The 18304-nt window shown below is 46.8% G+C and overlaps 1 protein-coding gene across 2 annotated transcripts in view; it reads right to left on the reverse strand.

Annotated features, from left to right (window-relative positions):
* The window catches only part of LOC106567804 (bromodomain and WD repeat-containing protein 3), a 23234-nt gene continuing 4930 nt past the window's right edge, over window positions 1-18304 (reverse strand). The window contains exons 5-40 of one of the 2 annotated variants that reach the window (XM_014137558.3): window positions 14623-14773; window positions 14361-14459; window positions 14062-14222; window positions 13729-13950; window positions 13329-13429; window positions 13127-13197; window positions 12766-12866; window positions 12595-12635; window positions 12404-12508; window positions 12155-12305; window positions 11898-12032; window positions 11645-11773; window positions 11315-11540; window positions 11070-11216; window positions 10758-10938; window positions 10498-10591; window positions 10209-10373; window positions 10040-10113; window positions 9719-9917; window positions 9361-9477; window positions 8884-8991; window positions 7022-7146; window positions 6854-6936; window positions 6481-6592; window positions 6225-6286; window positions 5804-5959; window positions 5549-5669; window positions 5239-5364; window positions 5049-5121; window positions 4882-4935; window positions 4594-4737; window positions 4088-4240; window positions 3741-3913; window positions 3517-3605; window positions 3282-3419; window positions 1-2979 (exon numbers count right to left, since the gene is read on the reverse strand). In XM_014137558.3, coding sequence (XP_013993033.3) covers window positions 2255-2979; window positions 3282-3419; window positions 3517-3605; window positions 3741-3913; window positions 4088-4240; window positions 4594-4737; window positions 4882-4935; window positions 5049-5121; window positions 5239-5364; window positions 5549-5669; window positions 5804-5959; window positions 6225-6286; window positions 6481-6592; window positions 6854-6936; window positions 7022-7146; window positions 8884-8991; window positions 9361-9477; window positions 9719-9917; window positions 10040-10113; window positions 10209-10373; window positions 10498-10591; window positions 10758-10938; window positions 11070-11216; window positions 11315-11540; window positions 11645-11773; window positions 11898-12032; window positions 12155-12305; window positions 12404-12508; window positions 12595-12635; window positions 12766-12866; window positions 13127-13197; window positions 13329-13429; window positions 13729-13950; window positions 14062-14222; window positions 14361-14459; window positions 14623-14773 — 5112 coding nt within the window. In that variant the 3' untranslated portion in view covers window positions 1-2254. Of the gene's footprint in view, window positions 2980-3266; window positions 3420-3516; window positions 3606-3740; window positions 3914-4087; window positions 4241-4593; window positions 4738-4881; window positions 4936-5048; window positions 5122-5238; window positions 5365-5548; window positions 5670-5803; window positions 5960-6224; window positions 6287-6480; window positions 6593-6853; window positions 6937-7021; window positions 7147-8883; window positions 8992-9360; window positions 9478-9718; window positions 9918-10039; window positions 10114-10208; window positions 10374-10497; window positions 10592-10757; window positions 10939-11069; window positions 11217-11314; window positions 11541-11644; window positions 11774-11897; window positions 12033-12154; window positions 12306-12403; window positions 12509-12594; window positions 12636-12765; window positions 12867-13126; window positions 13198-13328; window positions 13430-13728; window positions 13951-14061; window positions 14223-14360; window positions 14460-14622; window positions 14774-18304 lie in introns of both variants that reach the window. The other variant, XM_014137557.3, reaches the window with a different exon arrangement.

An 18304-nucleotide genomic window follows, 5' to 3' on the forward strand; every position in this document is an offset into this window, starting at 1 on the left:
TGCCAAGTTTGGAGAAAATCTGTTGCTCCTTTATTTTTTAGAAAACAAATCAAAAACATTGTGTAGGGAGAAAAAAACACACTTATTACACCTAGAATGTCATCATCATTGAACTCAGAAACAACTAGGAGGACAGTCCAGTTACCATCTATTATATGAAGAGAGCACATTCCCAAAATATTGAGTAGGTATTTAGGCCTATCTATTGGCACAATTGAGGTCTTTTCAAACTCTACACCCACAAAGAGTTTGCAGACATGAGAGTTACTGCTGGCTGGCGATTGACTAACCAAAACCTTGCTTAATGAATTGACTTCCCAGAGTCCTATCTCCTTCTCTAGTGTGGCAACATGACTAGCAGTAGCATGGACCACCACATGACACATAAGGGAGAGTTCAGAGCCACTAAACCAGAGTGTAGTAGGGGAATCATGGGGTAGAGGAGCTGGGTGGATCCTGGGATCCTGGGATGAAGTCATGGAACTGTTACTGTATGACTGACTGACTGACTCTCTCACACACACACACACACACACACACACACACACACACCTTATGTTAGGAAGTGGAAGTAAAGGAGAAGAGAACCTGCCTGTCTATAGCCATGCGGTCTGTTCCTTAGGCAGAGCCAGCAAACACAACCGTCTGATCAGTAATGCTCACAACAACTAAATCAGATGTATTTGTACACAAAGGTGTGAATATTACTGGCAAAATGTATCTGTGATTTGTACACACAAATGAAGTTCTTTGTTCTTTAAAACTGCATAAAAAAAAAAAAGAGGTCCTTCGCTCTTTGTAGCTTTTCTGGTTGTCCAATTAAGAGGAAATCAGAGGGCAATGGATGCTCGGCCCAACAAAAGTTCAGCTGCCACACAATAGATAAATATGCTAATATTTCACCATCATTAGTATTAGCGAAGAAAGAATTGCAAAGTGCATAATAGAGTGAAAAAAAATACAGATTTCTGTAGTAAAAAATGCCCTTTTCAGCATGAGGTGGAAGTGAGTGGTGGTTATGGGTGAACATCTCCCAAAAAGTACCATGATTCACATTGGTGTTTGAACCAATGACTGGTTTGAAGGACAGTGCCCTGGAAGTTATAAACTAATGTGTGCATTTGATCCATAAAAGTATGTTCCGACCAACAGAAATAGAACAATGGTTCCTATCCTTATGCAACAGCTTTGCATTTCTCCTTTGCAATTACCCACACTCTCTCGCATCACTAGCACACTAGACAACAATCAACCCTAACAACCACATGCCACAGGATGAGGACATGGCCAAGCCTCTAGAAAACTATTGTATGTGCAAATATACAAATTCTACAGAACTGATAGGGACTAGGGGGAAAATAGCATTAAAAACATTCAGTGGCCCAGGAGCTTACTAAGGCGCTACATCTGTCTCTGATTCAATGGCGGAACAGTCTACTGTAGGCATGCAGCATTTTATAACGACACATAATTAATGATGTAGGAAGTCACCACCTCAACTAATTAGAATCAATCAGTAACCTACGCGAAGATAGCCTTGAACTAAAACCCACAGAAGCACCTTGCCTCTATGACCTAGCCTGGACACCTGAAAGGGGACATTTATGCGGTGAATGAGCACACCAGAGTTGACCTCTCAATGAGAAGGGTGAGGATTTGGGAGGATGAAGAATAGTGACAGGGTTAGCGTCAAATCAGACAACCCAACACAGAGGGGGTGATGTGGAAGAGGGTCATTTAGGGAGAGATGTACTGTTCAGACAGGACACTAACAGAGGGAGCATCACTTTCTGTCACCCAGATGGTAAAGAAACACAGACCGTACAGTCTCCTTGAGATATAACATGAGCACCGGTTTTTGGCATCTCTGAAACTTTGTAGTAGTACGACCAGGAAGAAGGGAGAATGCAAGGGCAAGTAGAAAGATGGCGGAGGAAAAGCAGATGAGAGGAGTTGATAGAAGAGGAGTAAGGAGTCTAAGTTTGACCAGGTCCATGTTGATGAGTAACCCTGAAGACCAGGGAGGGAGGTTCCTTGGCAAGATTATCAGGAGCACCACTGCCAGTAGAGTCGTAAACAGTCTCCTACACAAAGCAAAATTATGCAAAAATCATTAAAAAAAGAAATCCCTGAAGTATTAATTTAGTCAATTGAACAGAGTCCAGTCTCAGTATCATGCCTGGTGGGTAAGGTAGATGGTGGTTGGTTGGGGTTAGAAAGCCCAGTTTGAGGAGGTTTGAGGGGGCTGTGTGTGTCAGTGGTTCCAGCCCATGAGGTGGCTGACACGGGCCTTTTCGGTCATGCGGCGTACCCGTCCTGAGCGGGACATGCCTAGGTTGAGGGGGTCCTCTGTGGTCCCCGACTCTTCATCTGACTCGTCGTTGTACAACACTGTCCTGCGGCCCTGGTTCCGGGTGTTCACCTGACCAGACTTACTGCGGCTACTGCTTTTCTGACCGCCCTCCGTCCCACCCTCACCCTGCTCAGAATCGTCCTCCTCCGATTCCTCCTTTTCCTCAGGCTCCTCTTCCTCCTCAGGCTCCTCCTCGTCATCCTCCTCCTCCTCTCTCTGCGGTTGCGTCTGTGGCTCCTCCTCCTCCTCCTCATTGTCTTCATCTTGTTTGTCATCTTCTTCATCCTCCTCATCCTCTGCCTGGACCCGTGCTCTCTTGGCTCTCTCTGGAGCCTCCTCCGCCTCCTGTTCTTCTTTCCGCCTCCTCTTCCCAGAAACGGCCATCTTGCCCTTGGCTTTGTGGCGGGTCTTTAAGCGGGGAGCTTTGCTGTAGTCGTGATCTCCTCCCTCCACGAACTTCCCAACCTCCGACTCACTGTCTGAATCACTGTCTGATGAGGAGGACAATGATGAGGAAGACGATGATGAAGAGGAGGAGCTATTGGATCCTCCAGACGCCTCCCCCTCCTGCAGCACTCTTCGCCGGTGGCTCTGTCTGGCACCATTGGTGAGAGGTCTGTTACGCTCTGGAGAGACAAACATACACGGTCTCCCTGTTAAACATATCATAGCAACACTGACTAAAGTAGCCTCCAGCAACAGCTACCAAGTAGGCTTACATGATAACCCTTTCTGATTGTGTGATTTTGGCAGCATTGAAAAATATAGCAATGACACCATTAACAGCTGCGATTTAACCAGGCTGACTTCAAACATTCAAGTAGTTGGGAAACTAACTAGACATTTGTCTTGATAGCTTGGTAAAACACCTCTATGAAGGACTATTTATCCACTGCCTTTTGGTGTTGGTTACCCTGTGTTGTAATACCAGAGTTCTTGATGGGTGTGGTCCGACTGCGGGTGACACGGTCGGCCCCTGGGCCCCCAATGTGGCTGCCTGTCCCGGAGCTGGAGGAGGACGAGGGCTGGCTGTCCTCATCCACCACCACGCTGCTCGACTCCGACGCTGCAATAGCAGCACCTCACGTTACCACCCAACCTCACATCGCCTCAAGCATTTCAAACATACCGCCACAGACACAAACATACACGGCAAGACTTACCCTGAGATGGCCTGCGAGACTGGCTCTTAGATGAGGGCTGGGATTTTTTGGGTGTTGCTTTCTTCCCCGACTTGTGCTTCCCTTTAGGACTAGAGATAAGACACCAAGACAGAGTGTTTGAGGTGGAATCTAAATAGATCCTACGAGGAGTGGTACATAACAGGTGGGTTTATTACAGTGGTAAGGGTTAAAGTTGTAGAGAGGCGTTCCAGCCAGGCCAGTACCTGGAGGGTCGGCTGGTGGGAGGGGAGCTGCCTCCACTGTTCAGCCTCTTCCTGTAGCTGACACTCTGGCGACTCCTCCGCCGCTGGTTCTGGACTGCAGACTTGTAGTCGGAGATGATGGAGATGATTTGTCTTTCGAAGAAGGCTGATAGGCTCAGGGTCATGGTGTAGATCTGAAGATGAAACAATGAAGATCAAAACCCCATTCTCTCACAGAACACATAAGGGTCAGGGGTTATAAGACCCACTGCACCCCCCCCCCCTTGAATCTTGGAAAGAAGTGGAGAGTGCTCAACCAACGTGAGTCCAGGTGCATCCCAAAAAATTGTCAGAATGAGTAGACTAACCTGTGACTTCTTGTTGGGTGTATATGCTTTGGAGTTGCTGAAGATGAGACGGACATCTTTGGCAAACTCCATGGGGTTCTCGTAGTTTCCGACGACCAGCGCCTCTGTAACAGTCCCCAGGTCCATGGGAGTGTCTATGATGTCTCGATAGTCCTGGGAGAGGAGGGAGAGAGTGTAGTTTTTAGGACGTCTGAAACCACTTAACTGAGAATTGAGGACAGATAGGTTGTAATACTTCTGAACCACTACAGTCAGACTAATAAGACTTCTCTGATTGAAATGACACAGTGGGCTGGTTTCCCAGAAACAGATTAAACCTAATCCTAAAACAAAAAGTATTTTCAAAGAAGAATCGCCCTTGCTTTTTAGTCCAGGAGCAGGTTTTATCTTGTTACGGGACTAAATGAGCCAGATTGTAAAGCACTCAGATCCTAAGGCACTTATCCTGTAAGGGGATGTTATCCTCTCTCTGTGGGAGTGGCAGTGGTTATAATAACAAGCCTTACTGGGTAGGTGAAGAGGTCCACAGGCTGTCTGAAGGGGTCAGAGTCAGGGCCGTCCATCATACGCCGCAGCAGCTCCCGACATTGGCCCCGCCACGCACGCACGTCTAACACAACCCCACGCTTTTTAGGACTGGGATTGGCCCGCTGAAAGTGGGAGAGAGGGAAGGTTTCCAGTTAGGTGAATTTTTTTTAAAATAAAATAGGAGGCAGAAAGACAACGGGGAAGAGAAATCACAGTCATAGCAAAAACAATGCATATTCCATGTTTGAGATTAAACCCTCCCTTACCTGTTGTCCTGTGGATGTCCCTGGAGTGTCAGAGTCCACGTCCACCTCAGCAGTCTGCACACCAACACAGAGACAAGTACTCTTAGTACAGTTTAATAGACCACCAATACCATTTAAATATCACTATGAACTCCTTTGGGGTGTACATGTATTTCTCCATGTCTCACCTCGTCCTCTCCACTGCTCAGCTCCGTCTTCACCTTGTGGCACAGATCTAAGATGTCTGTGCAGCTCTGGTCCCTGACAAAACCACACAACAACTTGTCATTTTTGCAGTCAAAACCAAGTTCTTTATGTAGATTTCACATTGGGGAAATCTACACCCTTCATTTTAGTATGATGTCAGGGGTGCCCTACCCGATGTAGCGGAGGAGCACGTCAGTCACCACCTTGGCTGCTGCCACGATGGGGCTCTGGGGCTCGTTGAAAGTGCGGGCGTTGTGCTCGATGTAGCGCACCTCCCACATCAGAGCTGAGATCCTCCTAGGAGAGAGGAACACCCGGAGGGGATAAGCTGAGTGAGAGTCACTGATCTCCCCAAACTGGCACATACCAAAGTCCCAACACAGAGGTACAACGGGGCAGCGAGGATGAACGGAATATTAGCGACAATTACAATTGGTTTGTGGGATAACTACAGTGTGAGTGTGGAGAGGTCAGTGCTGACCTGTAGAAGCGGTTCTCCAGCCGTCTGCGGATGGTGCTGAGGTCAGTGGGGTAGGCCACCACAGTGCAGTAGAGGGGGTAATCCCGCAGGTCCACAGGTGACGCAAACGCCTTGGCCAGGTCTACATACAAAATACACAGCCCATCACACTCATCAGGCAATACCAATCCATATGCAAGTTCACTTCCAGTTACAATCTATTTAACACAGAATTCCTAGCATGAAAACTGTTCCTGTGTGGTAGCAGTGACCTACCCAGTGTAAGCAGCTCGTTGATGCCAAAGATGACCCTCTGGCAGTCCTCGTCCCGTGAGTGAGCCCCCCACTCCCCCTCCTGGGGGCTGTAGAGGCGAGCCTTCACCTCCTCCTCCGTCACCACCACCCCGTCACCAACCTCTTCTGGCAACTCCGCTGGGGGAGGGAACACAGCACGCCAATCAGAAACCAAAATCAGCTCGTTGGTTAAAACACACCAGTCAGAAACGACATCAGCTCAATGGCTGGCAGCTCAGTCTCACTATCAATAACCTGATCTAGATAGAGACTGCATGTGTTATGTTGAATGAGCAAGCGAGGAAGACACTTGAATGTGTAAACTGACTGAAAACAAACTGCATTATTCCAGTAGATGACCTGAGATGGGTGAGGAGCTACTGATAGAAGCAGTGATACCAACCTTCATCAGAAATGGGCTCCATGTCCCAAGGGCTCATTTTCTCCCTCTCGCTATTATCCCACCTAGTCAAGAGAAACCACACCTCAGCATTCAGTATCAATAGACATGTATATTTTATGCATTCCTATTGAGTGTAAGCTACAGTATGAACCTTTGAGGGTCACACTGGGATGTACCACTCCAGACTGTAAGCTTAAGTCTACAGTGTCAGACGTGTTAATCAAACCTGTTGAGTGCGGGGTACACATTGACTTACTTGACAGCGTAGCACTGGAAGAGGCTGTCTGGGTACTCTGGTTGGAGTGGCTGTTGGTCCTCCACCGAGCCAAACCACCAGGCGTCATCGATGATGCTCCGGAAGCGCACACCTAGCCGGGATAAAACATGCTTGTTTCAGTACATAACAGCTGGTCCGTGAATCATCACACGTACAGAGCACAGATGTATGGGAGTATGAACTGTAAAGGTACATCCCACAGAACACAAACGTATGTGGGAGAGCGCACCACACTGCTTATATGGCACAAAGTAGAGAGGAGGAGGAACATGTAAGCAAGGGAGCTGGACCGATCCTCTGCTAGCCTCTAACCACCATGTACATAAGCCTGTTTGAGTGAAGCAACACTAACCAGTCTGCCAGTTGTGCTCTTTAGCTTCGTCATAGAACTGCTGGAGCACCAGGAAATCAATGACATCCGGCATGTCATGGTACCTGAGAGAACAAGGACATTCATTGCCATTTTTTGCTGGTAATTACCATATTCTTTTCAAACAAGAGAATAAGATGGATGACTCACTTTAAGGAGAATGACTCATTGGTCATTTTGCCTGAGATGGGGTGCAGGAAGGCCAGTTTTAGGCAACAGAGGGTGGGAGGGCCCACCTCATACTTAATGCCAACCACCTTCACAGACTCCTGGTCCTGAATGACGAGAAAACAAACAAAATATATTGAAATAAGAGAGAGGCCTCACAAAGGATATGTAATACATAAAATAACATACAGTTGAAGTCAGAAGTTCACATACACCTTAGCCAAATACATTTCAACTCAGTTTTTCACAATTCCTGACATTTAATCCTAGTAAAAATTCCATGTCTTAGGTCAGTTAGGATCACCACTTTATTTTAAGAATGTGAAATGTCTTAATATAATAGTAGAGAGAATGATTTATTTATTTCAGCTTTTATTTCTTTCATCACATTCCCAGTGGGTCAGAAGTTTACATACACTCAATTAGTATTTGGTAACATTGCCTTTAAATTGTTTAACTTGGATCAAACGTTTTGGGTAGCCTTCCACAAGCTTCCCACAATAAGTTGGGTGAATTTTGGCCCATTCCTCCTGACAGAGCTGGTGTAACAGTCAAGTTTCTAGGCCTCCTTGCTCGCACACGCTTTTTCAGTTCTGCCCACAAATTTTCTATAGGATGGAGGTCAGGGCTTTGTGATGGCCACTCCAATACCTTGACTTTGTTGTCCTTAAGCCATTTTTCCACAACTTGGGAAGTATGCTTGGGGTCATTGTCCATTTGGAAGACCCATTTGTGACCAGGATTTAACTTCCTGACTGATATCTTGAGATGTTGCTTCAATATATCCACATACTTTTCCTCCCTCATGATGCCATCTATTTGTGAAGTGCACCAGTCCCTCCTGCAGAAAAGCACCCCCACAACATGATGCCGCCACCCCCATGCTTCACGGTTTGGATGGTGTTCTTCAGCTTGCAAGCCTCCCCCCCTTTTTCCTCCAAACATAATGATGGTAATTATGACCAAACAGTTCTATTTTTGTTTCATCAGACCAGAGGACATTTCTCCAAAAAGTATGATCTTTGTCCCATGTGCAGTTGCATGCCGTAGTCTGTTTTTTTTATGGCAGTTTTGGAGCAGTGGCTTCTTCCTTGCTGAGCGGACTTTCAGGTTATGTCGATATAGGACTCGTTTTACTGTGGATATAGATACTTTTGTACCTGTTTCCTCCAGCATCTTCACACGGTCATTTGCTGTTGTTCTGGAATTGATTTGCACTTTTCACACCAAAGTAAGTTCATTTCTAGGAGACAGAACGCGTCTCCTTCCTGAGCGGCATGACGGCTGCGTGGTCCCATGGTGTTTATACTTGCGTTCTATTGTTTGCACAGTTGAACGTGGTACCTTCAGGCATTTGGAAATTGCTCCCAAGGATGAACCAGACTTTTAGAGGTCTTGGCTGATTTCTTTTGATTTTCCCATTTAGTTTGAAGGTAGGCCTTGAAATGCATCCACAGGTACACCTCCAATTGACTCCAATTATGTCAATTAGCCTATCAGAAGCTTCTAAAGCCATGACATCATTTTCTGGAATTTTCCAAGCTGTTTAAAGGCACAGTCAACTTAGTGTATGTAAACTTCTGACCCACTGGAATTGTGATACAGTGAATTATAAGTCAAATAATCTGTCTGTAAACAATTGCTGGAAAAATTACTTGTGTCATGCACAAAGTAGATGTCCTAACCGACTTGCCAAAACTATAGTTTGTTAACAAGAAATTTGTGGAGTGGTTGAAAAATGCTTTTTAATGACTCCAACCTAAGTGTATGTAAACTTCTGACTTCAACTGTATGTGGTAGACATAAAGGAAGCAGTGTGAGTAAGTGTTGAGAGTTAGTCTTACCCTGAGGTTGAGCTTGTTCCAGGGCTGTTTCTGAGGATTGATACTGTAGGCCTTGGCCCTGTGCACTGCCCTGACGTAGGCCTGGTGGCCCTGCCTGAAGTACATCAGCTGAAGAGGAACAGGTGGAGAGGGTCATCACACAGGCCATGTGTCTATTAACTATGATGCAAACCTTGCACTATCGTATTCAATTAGGTACAGATTTAGCGCAAATCGAGAGCTTGTGACTATCAGCATTTTTGTCAAAAATCAGTTATTGACACAGCCTTGTTCTGTTCAATGTTCTCTACCTATTCATGTTGTTAAGTTCAAAAGAATACAATAGAAACATTTCTGACAGCATTCAAAGCAATGAGGGTTTAGAATTTTCAAGCCAATTATAACAGAATCATCTTTTTGCTGATAGAACCTTATAGTCCCAAGGTTTCTGGTGTACTCTGTTGGACCTAAGGCCCGTAATGCAGTAGGGTTCCTTACCTCGTCACCCATCTGTGGCACAAAAGGAGAGCGGCGGGGGATGGTCTCCATGATCCAGGAGGGGGGAAGCCATTCCTCCGCATCACACCCAGCCAGAGACAGAGACGAGCTAGGTTTCTGAGCACAGAGACAGGGGGTTAAACGGTCTGAAATAACACACACACTCTTAAGGGAACTTGCCCTCAGTCACGAGACCTCAGCACATCAAAGTCAAACAAAGTCAAAGGCTCTACACTCCGTACAGCCAGTAACTGAGAACATAGACAAGGTGAATAATAATATGCCATTTCCAAGCAGCAAGTTGGCTGTGCCATTTCCTGCCATTCCCATGTTTCTACTGTCCGTTCCGTGAGAGCACCTTCTGTTTGGTCTGCTTGGGCTTCTTCTTCTTCTTCTCCTCTGCCTGCTTCCTTCCGGCCTCCTCTCCCTGGCCCTCGGCCTCCTCTGAACTGCTGGATCCACCGGGCGGTCGGACCTGCCTTCTGCTGGTTCGCTTGGGGGGCTGGAGGTTGATCCCCGCATCAGCTGTCCAATCAGAGTAGTCACTGGAGGAGACACTGAGGGGGAGAAAAGTGGTATCAAAATGTGTATTTTGTAATCACAGACATAAGGTAGAGTAATGAATGGATACCTATGTTCCTGCAGTATACTGACTTTTCAGGAGATGGCAGACATTTACCTGGAACTGCTGTCACTCTGCCACTGTGTTTCCCCATCAGAGGAAGCGTCGCTGGCTTCTGCCTGCTCCTCTGCCTGCTCCACACAGAAACATGATTAGACCTCCACTGACATGACAACACCGGGTCCTCTGCTACTTCAAGAACAACAGACTACAACCCCCCCCCCACCTCTCCATCGCTGTCCGAGTCCATCTGGCTGTCAGAGACCCTCCCCCTGTCCACAGGGCGACGTTCTCCTGCTGAGCGGGTCTGGTACGCTGGTGGAGGTCTGGTCTGCTTCTTCTTCCTCTGGGTCCGCCGCAGGGAGCGCTTGCAGGGAGCCTGCTGCTCAGTCTACAGGGGGGAGAAGTCATTGTTGAATGATAGAAAAGAAAGTAAAGCAATTGGTAGAATTCAACAAAGGGGCACACATTTGTCCTGAAAGAAATAGAGAGATGTGGGACAGTAGTGTAGTCACCTTAGGAGAACTAGGTACAGGCTTCCTCTTCCTCTCTGTGTTGTAGATGGAACACTCCACCTCACCTTTGGCCCGTCTGGTCTCCTCCATCACCCTACACAACTCAAACAGCTTTAGTCAGCCACTGGGGAATATCTACCTCAGCACCAATCTTACAAATGGTCCAAGGCTCAAAATGAAGAAGATGGGCAGGACTGGTTAGAACATAAGGTTCAAGGCCATCTAAGGTAGGCTCTGTCTATCTGGTCAGTCGGTCTCACCGGAGGACCCCTTGCTGGACTTCGTTGACCACAACCCTCCTGCTCCAGGCCAGCAGGTCCCTCTCCGTGGCCATCTGACTGCGAGGGGCGTTGTGGTGCATCTGACGCACCCCCTCCACCTGACCACTCCTCCTCAGGCCCACGTTAGAGGGCGATCCCACTACCTCTGGTCCCTCACCAGCTTCAAATGAGGAAAAACAGAGTTACATCAATATTTAATTAATGACTACAACATCTGAAATCCAATATGCACATACAGTATGAGGGTCATCCCAGTATGCAAATATGGTTATATGAGACTGTGGAACATACCTCCCTCTCCTTCAGGCTCTCTCTCTTGGTCCCGCCTCTCATCCGGCTGGTTTTGCAACTGTCTGATCAGGACATCCAATGGGCTTTCTCCCTGAGCCTCATCTGCCGTTAGCTGGCCAATCACCTGCTCCACCACATCACCATCACCTAAGCAACAGAGAAGTTACAATTCCCAACGTTACCCACATTTTGATCCCAGAGCCAGGTAAAGAAATATTGTTGAAAGCGTTGATAAGGAGGTTTACCATTGGCCATGTAGCCCAGCTGGGGCACCAGATGCTCCTCCTTGCAGCTCTCCCTGCCGGGCACCAGGCGCTGGTAGTGGGTGGGGTGGGGGTTCCCGTCCACGTCCACCAGGAAGGGAGGGGGCATGAGGTGGGGCGCCTGCTGGGTCTGCTCGTCCAGGACAAAGTTATTGGCGTCCCGGATCAGGGGCCGGAAGTCAGTGTGAAAGAACATCTGGTCAGGAATCTGGAGGAGATAGGGGATTTGTTATTCTCTTTACAAGCAATTAGATAACATGGAAGTAACATATCTATATCCAAATGAGCCATGTGTAAAGGCCAGACACTCACCTTCTCATAGGGTCTGCTGCAGCCGAAGCCAAAGATGAGCAGGTGGCCATGGGAGTCAGTGCAGGCAAAGTGCTGTCCATCAGCTGAGAACTTACAGTCAAACGCTGCACCGTGGCCTTGGCCCTCAATCTGAGACAGAGGAAGGCTTGTGTGAATGTCGGCCAGGGTGAAAACACTGGTACGCCACCAACACAGTCACCGTGTAGTACATATGAAGATCCTTTGCTAACTGGAACAGCAGTCAGGCTCTCACCATGTTGAAGAAGTTGCGGATCTTCGCTCCCTTGGCGAGGTCCCACATGTAGATGTTGCCGTCGTGACCGGCAGACAGCATGATGCGGCGGTCAAATGGGTGGGCCTCCAAGACAAACACCTCATCATCATGACCCTGGAGGAGGAACACAACAGGTCACACTCACTGAAGAGACCAGACAGCTTTATGCCTTTCTACAGAGCCAGAGGTCTCCTGCCGTTTGAGGAGACCAATGGGAGGTAGAGACATCTACTCACAGACAGCACATGCAGCAGCTGGCCCGTGGTGGAGCTCCACACTTTGAGCAGGTAATTAGAGACCGCTGTTACAACCGTGCGGTCACCGCGGTCCCAGGCCACCATCGTCGGCACCAGCTTGGTCTTGTCCTCGCCATTCACAACAGCACTCCTGTGACACAGTCATACGTTAAGTACACTTACTAACGGGACAAACAAACCCATACACCCATTTGCTGCAGCACAGACAATTAGACAGCATTGTCTTACCCTGGTAGTCTGGTGGCTATGTCCAGAGTAATGCTCTTCCACTCCTGCTGCTGGTAATGCCAGATCCTAGCCGTGCCGTCCCGACTGCCACTCACAAACCTCAGGCTGGGGACAGACACAGCAGCTAGAGCCCACACAGCAACAAATCAAAATAGTTTTATCAAAGTAAAGAGACAAGTGTGCACACTAACCTGTTACTGTTGTTACAAAACTGGACTACCACAACTTTGTCCTGGAAGAAGAGAGGTAGGAGTTAACAAAAGGAATAGTGAGAAACAAGTTGAACAGTACAAGTGCTCTGTGATCTAGCGCTATTTATTCTTCTGTCTCCGCTCTCTTTTCTCTTCTCTGCTGTGTCTTACCATGTGAGCATCCAACTCAGACAGCTTCATGGGTGTTTCAGAGCCGAGGTAATACACCCTGATCACATGATCAGTGCCGCCCGTGGCCAGGAACATCCCACCTGATCCAAAGAGCAACAGGTAAGCAACAGGTAATCAACAGGTAATCAACAGGTAAGCAACAGGTAAGCAACAGGTAAGCAACAGGTAAGCAACAGGTAAGCACATTAAACAAACTGATCTAGTTCTGTGGCTTCGTGAAAACTTTACCTTGACTCATATTGTTTAAATAGTCATTTGCAAATAACTCCATAATTCAGTGAAAATGTGATGAGGAATTATAATGTAATGTAAAGCATGTTGTTTATTAGGGGCCACCTACCACAGCTGAAGGAGGAGGTGGAAATCTGGACCCCAGGCCTTGACCGCTCAATGAACTTGACTGGCCGGTCACTGAGGAGGAAACAGAAAACACAGGTCAGGGTCACTTAGGCCACAAAAAAAGGATCTGTTGAAAATAAAGAACCATCACCTTGTCATCCCTCTCTGGATGCCTCAGACAAACTCCGCTGTCCAACACTTACACAAACTTCATGCTGAGCGAGTGCCATTGCCATAAACACACCATGCCGTCTGCTCCGGTGGAGGCCAGGTACCGCATCGGTCCTTTAACCGCCGGACAAAACTGAGGAGGACAGGGGAGGCAAACACACTGATATTTATCGAACCGAAAGGGTCACAAAATGGAAAAAATAACAACAAAAACAACAACAAAAACAGGCCTCATGCAAGATATTTTACATCACAGAAGGTAAATGAATCAAATCAAAGTTTATTTGTCACGTGCGCCAAATACAACAGGTGTAGACCTTACAGTGAAATGCTTACTTACAGGCTCTAACCAATAGTGAACCTAACACGAATGAATAATGAAGGGTATAACTAGCTAGGTTCCTATTACTTAGTCCTGAGGGCTGTCCTGACCTGAATGGAGGTGATGGAGGCTGCATGGCCCTGCAGCACAGTGATGGGGGCGCAGGTTCGCAGGCACCACACTCGGATGACCTTGTCACAGCTGGCCGAGGCTATGAGCGTGTTCTCGTAGTTCACTGCCATGTCGGAGATCTCGGCCGCATGGCCACGCAGGGTGGACAGCAGCCGGCCGTCATCCGTGGACCAGATCTTCACCAGACAGTCATCAGAACCCTGGAAGGAGAGGGGTCATGATGAGACAGCGGCAGCATAGAGACTGACACACTTCAGAGGGAACTGACAACTGTCTTTGGTATATCTTCTCGTCTTTTGTCAGTCTCTTACCGTAAATATCCGTCTGCCACTGCGGTCGAAGGCCACACAGTACACAGAGGACAGGTGGCCCAGGATGCGCCTGTGCATCTTCATATGCTGGTAGGTGTAGGACGGCAGGGCATGACCGAAGCGGGCAGTGCCAGTAGCCTGCCGAGCACCCATGATGGACACTAGACAGCGAGAGGGTAGAGATCAATTGGGCAGAGGTAAAGGAATTTACAATGAAATATGTATTGCTCTGTAGTGTTTCCAATCATTTACAGGTTTCAGGAATATTATTTTAATTTTATTTTTACAGCACAGCTTACCGATGCTGGGGGGCTTCCCAAAGCTGACTGGTGGTTCTGGGGGGCGACCCCGGTGCAGCGCAGCAACAGCAGTTCCGCTCCATTCTGTGTGGCTACAACCTAACAGAACACATGGTTTTAAAGCATTACAGACTGTATGACCTGGGAGTCTGGGACATGTATTCCGCATCTGTGTAATCAAGTACCTTGATGAGTGATTATGACATTAGTTTGTTTGGTTTTTGATGGCAAGAGAAAGAAACAGTGAATGGGGGGGGCTCACTTTTAGCTGTGCGAAGCAAAGACTGCCTTCCCAAGCCCAGGAGGGTCTGGACCCCAGGGACGCTAGGTGGGGCCTCCTTGTCTATGAGAGGACCGATCTGCTGGCATACTCTCAGCAGGTAGTCTGCTGGGATGTGCTGGTTCAAGATCACCTGTGGACACATCAGAGAAAACAGTCATCATATAGACCCATGTGAGCGGAATCAGTAGGAAAATGTCATCAAAGCAACATTAGGGAAAATGTAACCGTATCCCTAGACACTTTAATACTTGAAATGCCTTACATTTACAACCTAGAAGTCAAAATACATCTTTAGTTAGATTTTATGTTCTGCCCCCAAAACTGACACTGGGCAGGGGTGAAAGTGGAGCGGAAGCACAAATGCCATGCACTGTTAAACAGTTGTTTTCCTGTATTAAAGGGATAATCCACCCCATGAAATAAAAATCATGAAACTCCTGTCCATTTGGTGAAAACCCATGTTCTATCAGTGAGTAAAATAAAACCATTTCCATGATTTAAACTTTAAGTAGTCCGTCTGTGAAATCAGGAAATTCTGTAGGAACGCGTCATAGCTACATGGTTCTCGTCACTGGAGATAGTGTGTTATCCCTTATCACAAAGCGTTTAAAACAATTACCTGCTCTAGAGATTGTCAAATCAGCCAACAGATGGTATGGGCATACTGTCTAGAACACATCCATCCGTTTATAAATCGCCATGACCAAGTATATATTTCGCTTAGATGTGCTCAATCCAAACAAACAGTGTACCAAATTATTTTTAGGGGATCCTGAGTGGTGCAGCAGTCTAAGGCAATGCATCGCAGTGCTAGAAGCGTCACTACAGACCCGGGTTCGATCCAAGGCTGTATCACTACCGGCTGTGATTGGGAGTCCCATAGGGTGGCGCACAATTGGCCCAACGTTGTCCTGGTTTGGCAGTCATTGTAAATAAGAATTTGTTCTTAACTGTCTTACCAAAATGTTTCGTTTTTTTGCCTTTATTTATTAACTAGGCAAGTCAGTTAAGAACAAATTCTTGTTTTCATTGACGACCTAGGAACAATGGGTGCCTTGTTCAGGGGCAGAACGACCTTGTAAGCTCGGGGATCGATCTTGCAACCTTTCAGTTACTAGTACAACGCTCTAACCACTAGGGTACCTGCTGCCCCACAATTAAATAAAGGTTCAATTTTAAAAATGTTCTTCTATGATATCATGGCAGTCCGCAAATAATTGTTTAAGTGCATGCTGCCACCTACTGTGCTGGAAAGTATGCTAAATCATGATCTGCCTACCATGAAAATAAAATAAAATAATAATTTCCTAGTAACTTCACCGATAGTAGCTCCACTCACTACAGGAACATCCAATCGGTTTTACGGCCTCTGCATATGATACATCATGACTGATCCTATATCTCTGTACCTCTCTCTGTACCTGGCATTCACCAAATGCTGCACTGTGTTCTCCTCCACAATTACTGCACTTAACCTTCACATTGCTTCCTCAATCACTATAATCATGTGCCCCTCCACACTTGGCACATATTTTTTTTCCTTAACACTGAGTAGCTACATGTCCCATTCTTCGGCATTTTACCAAATTATTCAACTCATTTTCTCCTTCAAGTACCATCTCGCAACGCGCATCTGAGAAAGGGCCATTGTTGTTATAGCAACATACTTTGCACTCGCTCTGGGCAGAGGCAAACTGCAAGTTGAACTCAGTGAGAATCTCCTAAATTGATAGTGTGGTCTGTTATGGTGATTTTAGACTACTTCATATGCTGATATTGACTTTGGTATTATTATGTGTTGCTATGTTTGCTAGCCACCCCAGAGAGAGAGCATTACATTGTGGGTTTTGTAGTCGACTTGAGCTGCAACATCCCCTCCTGTACCTTCTGTTCACCCACGACTGCGTGGCCGCGCTTGACTCCAACATCATTGTTACGTTTGCTAATGACACGACAGTGGTTGGCCAGATCACCGATCAGACAGCCTGTAGGGAGGTCAGTGACCGGTCAGTGTGGTGTCAGGACAACACCTTCTCCCTCAACGTCAGCAAGACAAAGGATTTGATCATCGACTACAGGGAACGGAGGGCAGAGCATGCCCCAATCTACATCTAAGGGGCTGTAGTGAGAGCTTCAAGTTCCTCAGTATCATCACTAAGGAATTATCATGGTCAACACACACCAACAGTCGTGAAGAAGGCAATGTCTCTTACCCCTCAGGAGGTTGAAAAGATTTGGCAAGGGCCCTTAGATCCTGAAAAGTTTTACAGCTGCACTATTGAGAGCATCTTGACTGGCTACATCACCGCTTGGTATGACACCAACTTGGCATCCGACCGCAAAGCCTACAAAGGGTAGTACATATGGCCCAGTACAGCAGCAGGGCCGAGCCGCTGCCATCCAGGACCTCTATAGGAGTGCCAGAGTAATAATACCCGTAAAACCTAGTGGTCAAACAAGGAAATGGTTCCTGGAAGGGTTCTGAGGAAAAGATGGCGGAAAGTGAGAATGAGTAGGTTACAAAACAAGAGAAGTAAAGCTGTGTTGGAAAATAGGAAACCACTAGATGTTTTTTAGTGAGGGTTTTGGATCAATGCTACTTAGGAAATCCATTTAACGTCTCCAGGAAAATCTGGAATGTGTTGGAGGAAAGTATGGAGTCGGTGAGGGTCTCAAGAAGTGTTCTTATTTTGATTTTTTGTGTCTGCGGAGCAGAAGAAGCGTGTTTTAAGACTCAAAAAGATATTGGAGTGGAATGTTTCCTGTATGGATTTTCATAGCAGGGCACCTATCATGGGGGTTATTTTTGGGGTGGCACAAGAAATAAAGGCAGAGGATATAACTGAAGACGTCGATGGAGTGGTTGGTGCATGTCGACTGACCTGTATGGTGGATGGAGAAAAGAAATGCACTTCATCCATGCTACTGTTCTTTGATGAAGAGTCTCTCCCTTCTCATATGAAGTTAGGATTCATGAGATACCCAGTAAGAGCTTTTGTGCATAAGCCCCTTCAGTGTCATAAATGTAAAATATTTGTTCAAGTGTGTGCAGAAGGGAAGAGTATCGTATGCCAGATGAAGGGAAATGCTACAACTGTGAAGGTGAACATGCACCTGAATTCCTGGAGTGCCCTGTTAGGGTGGAGGAGAATGAGGTGGCAAGGTTAAGGAGTGTCCAGCATGTCTCCTATCTGGAGGTGGTAAGAAGATTGGAAGGAACGAGTGGCGGGGAAGAAGAAATGGTAGTAGAGCCACCACAACCAGTGAAGGTTTCTCATCAACCGAGGGATAGTGAAATGCTACATGTTAAAAAGTTGGACTTTGTATTAATTTATTGCAATGGTCATAAACTGTACAGCACAAGCGGAGAAGTTGTCTAAGAAAATTGGAATCATAGTGAATGCCGCTGAACGTTTTTTGGGTCTTCGTGATTTCACAGCCAAGGCCGTGCAAGAAATCCTGTTGGTGAATGTAGCGCCATCACAGACCCCTGAGCCTGTGTAGGGATGTATTTTGGAAGAGTGGACTGTGAATGAAGAAGTGGGATGGGTTTTCTAAGTTGCCGTGTGTTTTTGGTATGATGCCATTTTCCCCCTTTCCCGCAGTGTTTTTTTTGTTTCTTATTCCATACCCCGTCCAGTTGGTGGCGGTAATGCAACAC

The sequence above is a fragment of the Salmo salar genome, chromosome 13 (assembly GCF_965601325.2).
Source record: "Salmo salar chromosome 13, fSalSal1, whole genome shotgun sequence".
In the NCBI taxonomy this organism is placed as follows: domain Eukaryota; kingdom Metazoa; phylum Chordata; class Actinopteri; order Salmoniformes; family Salmonidae; genus Salmo; species Salmo salar.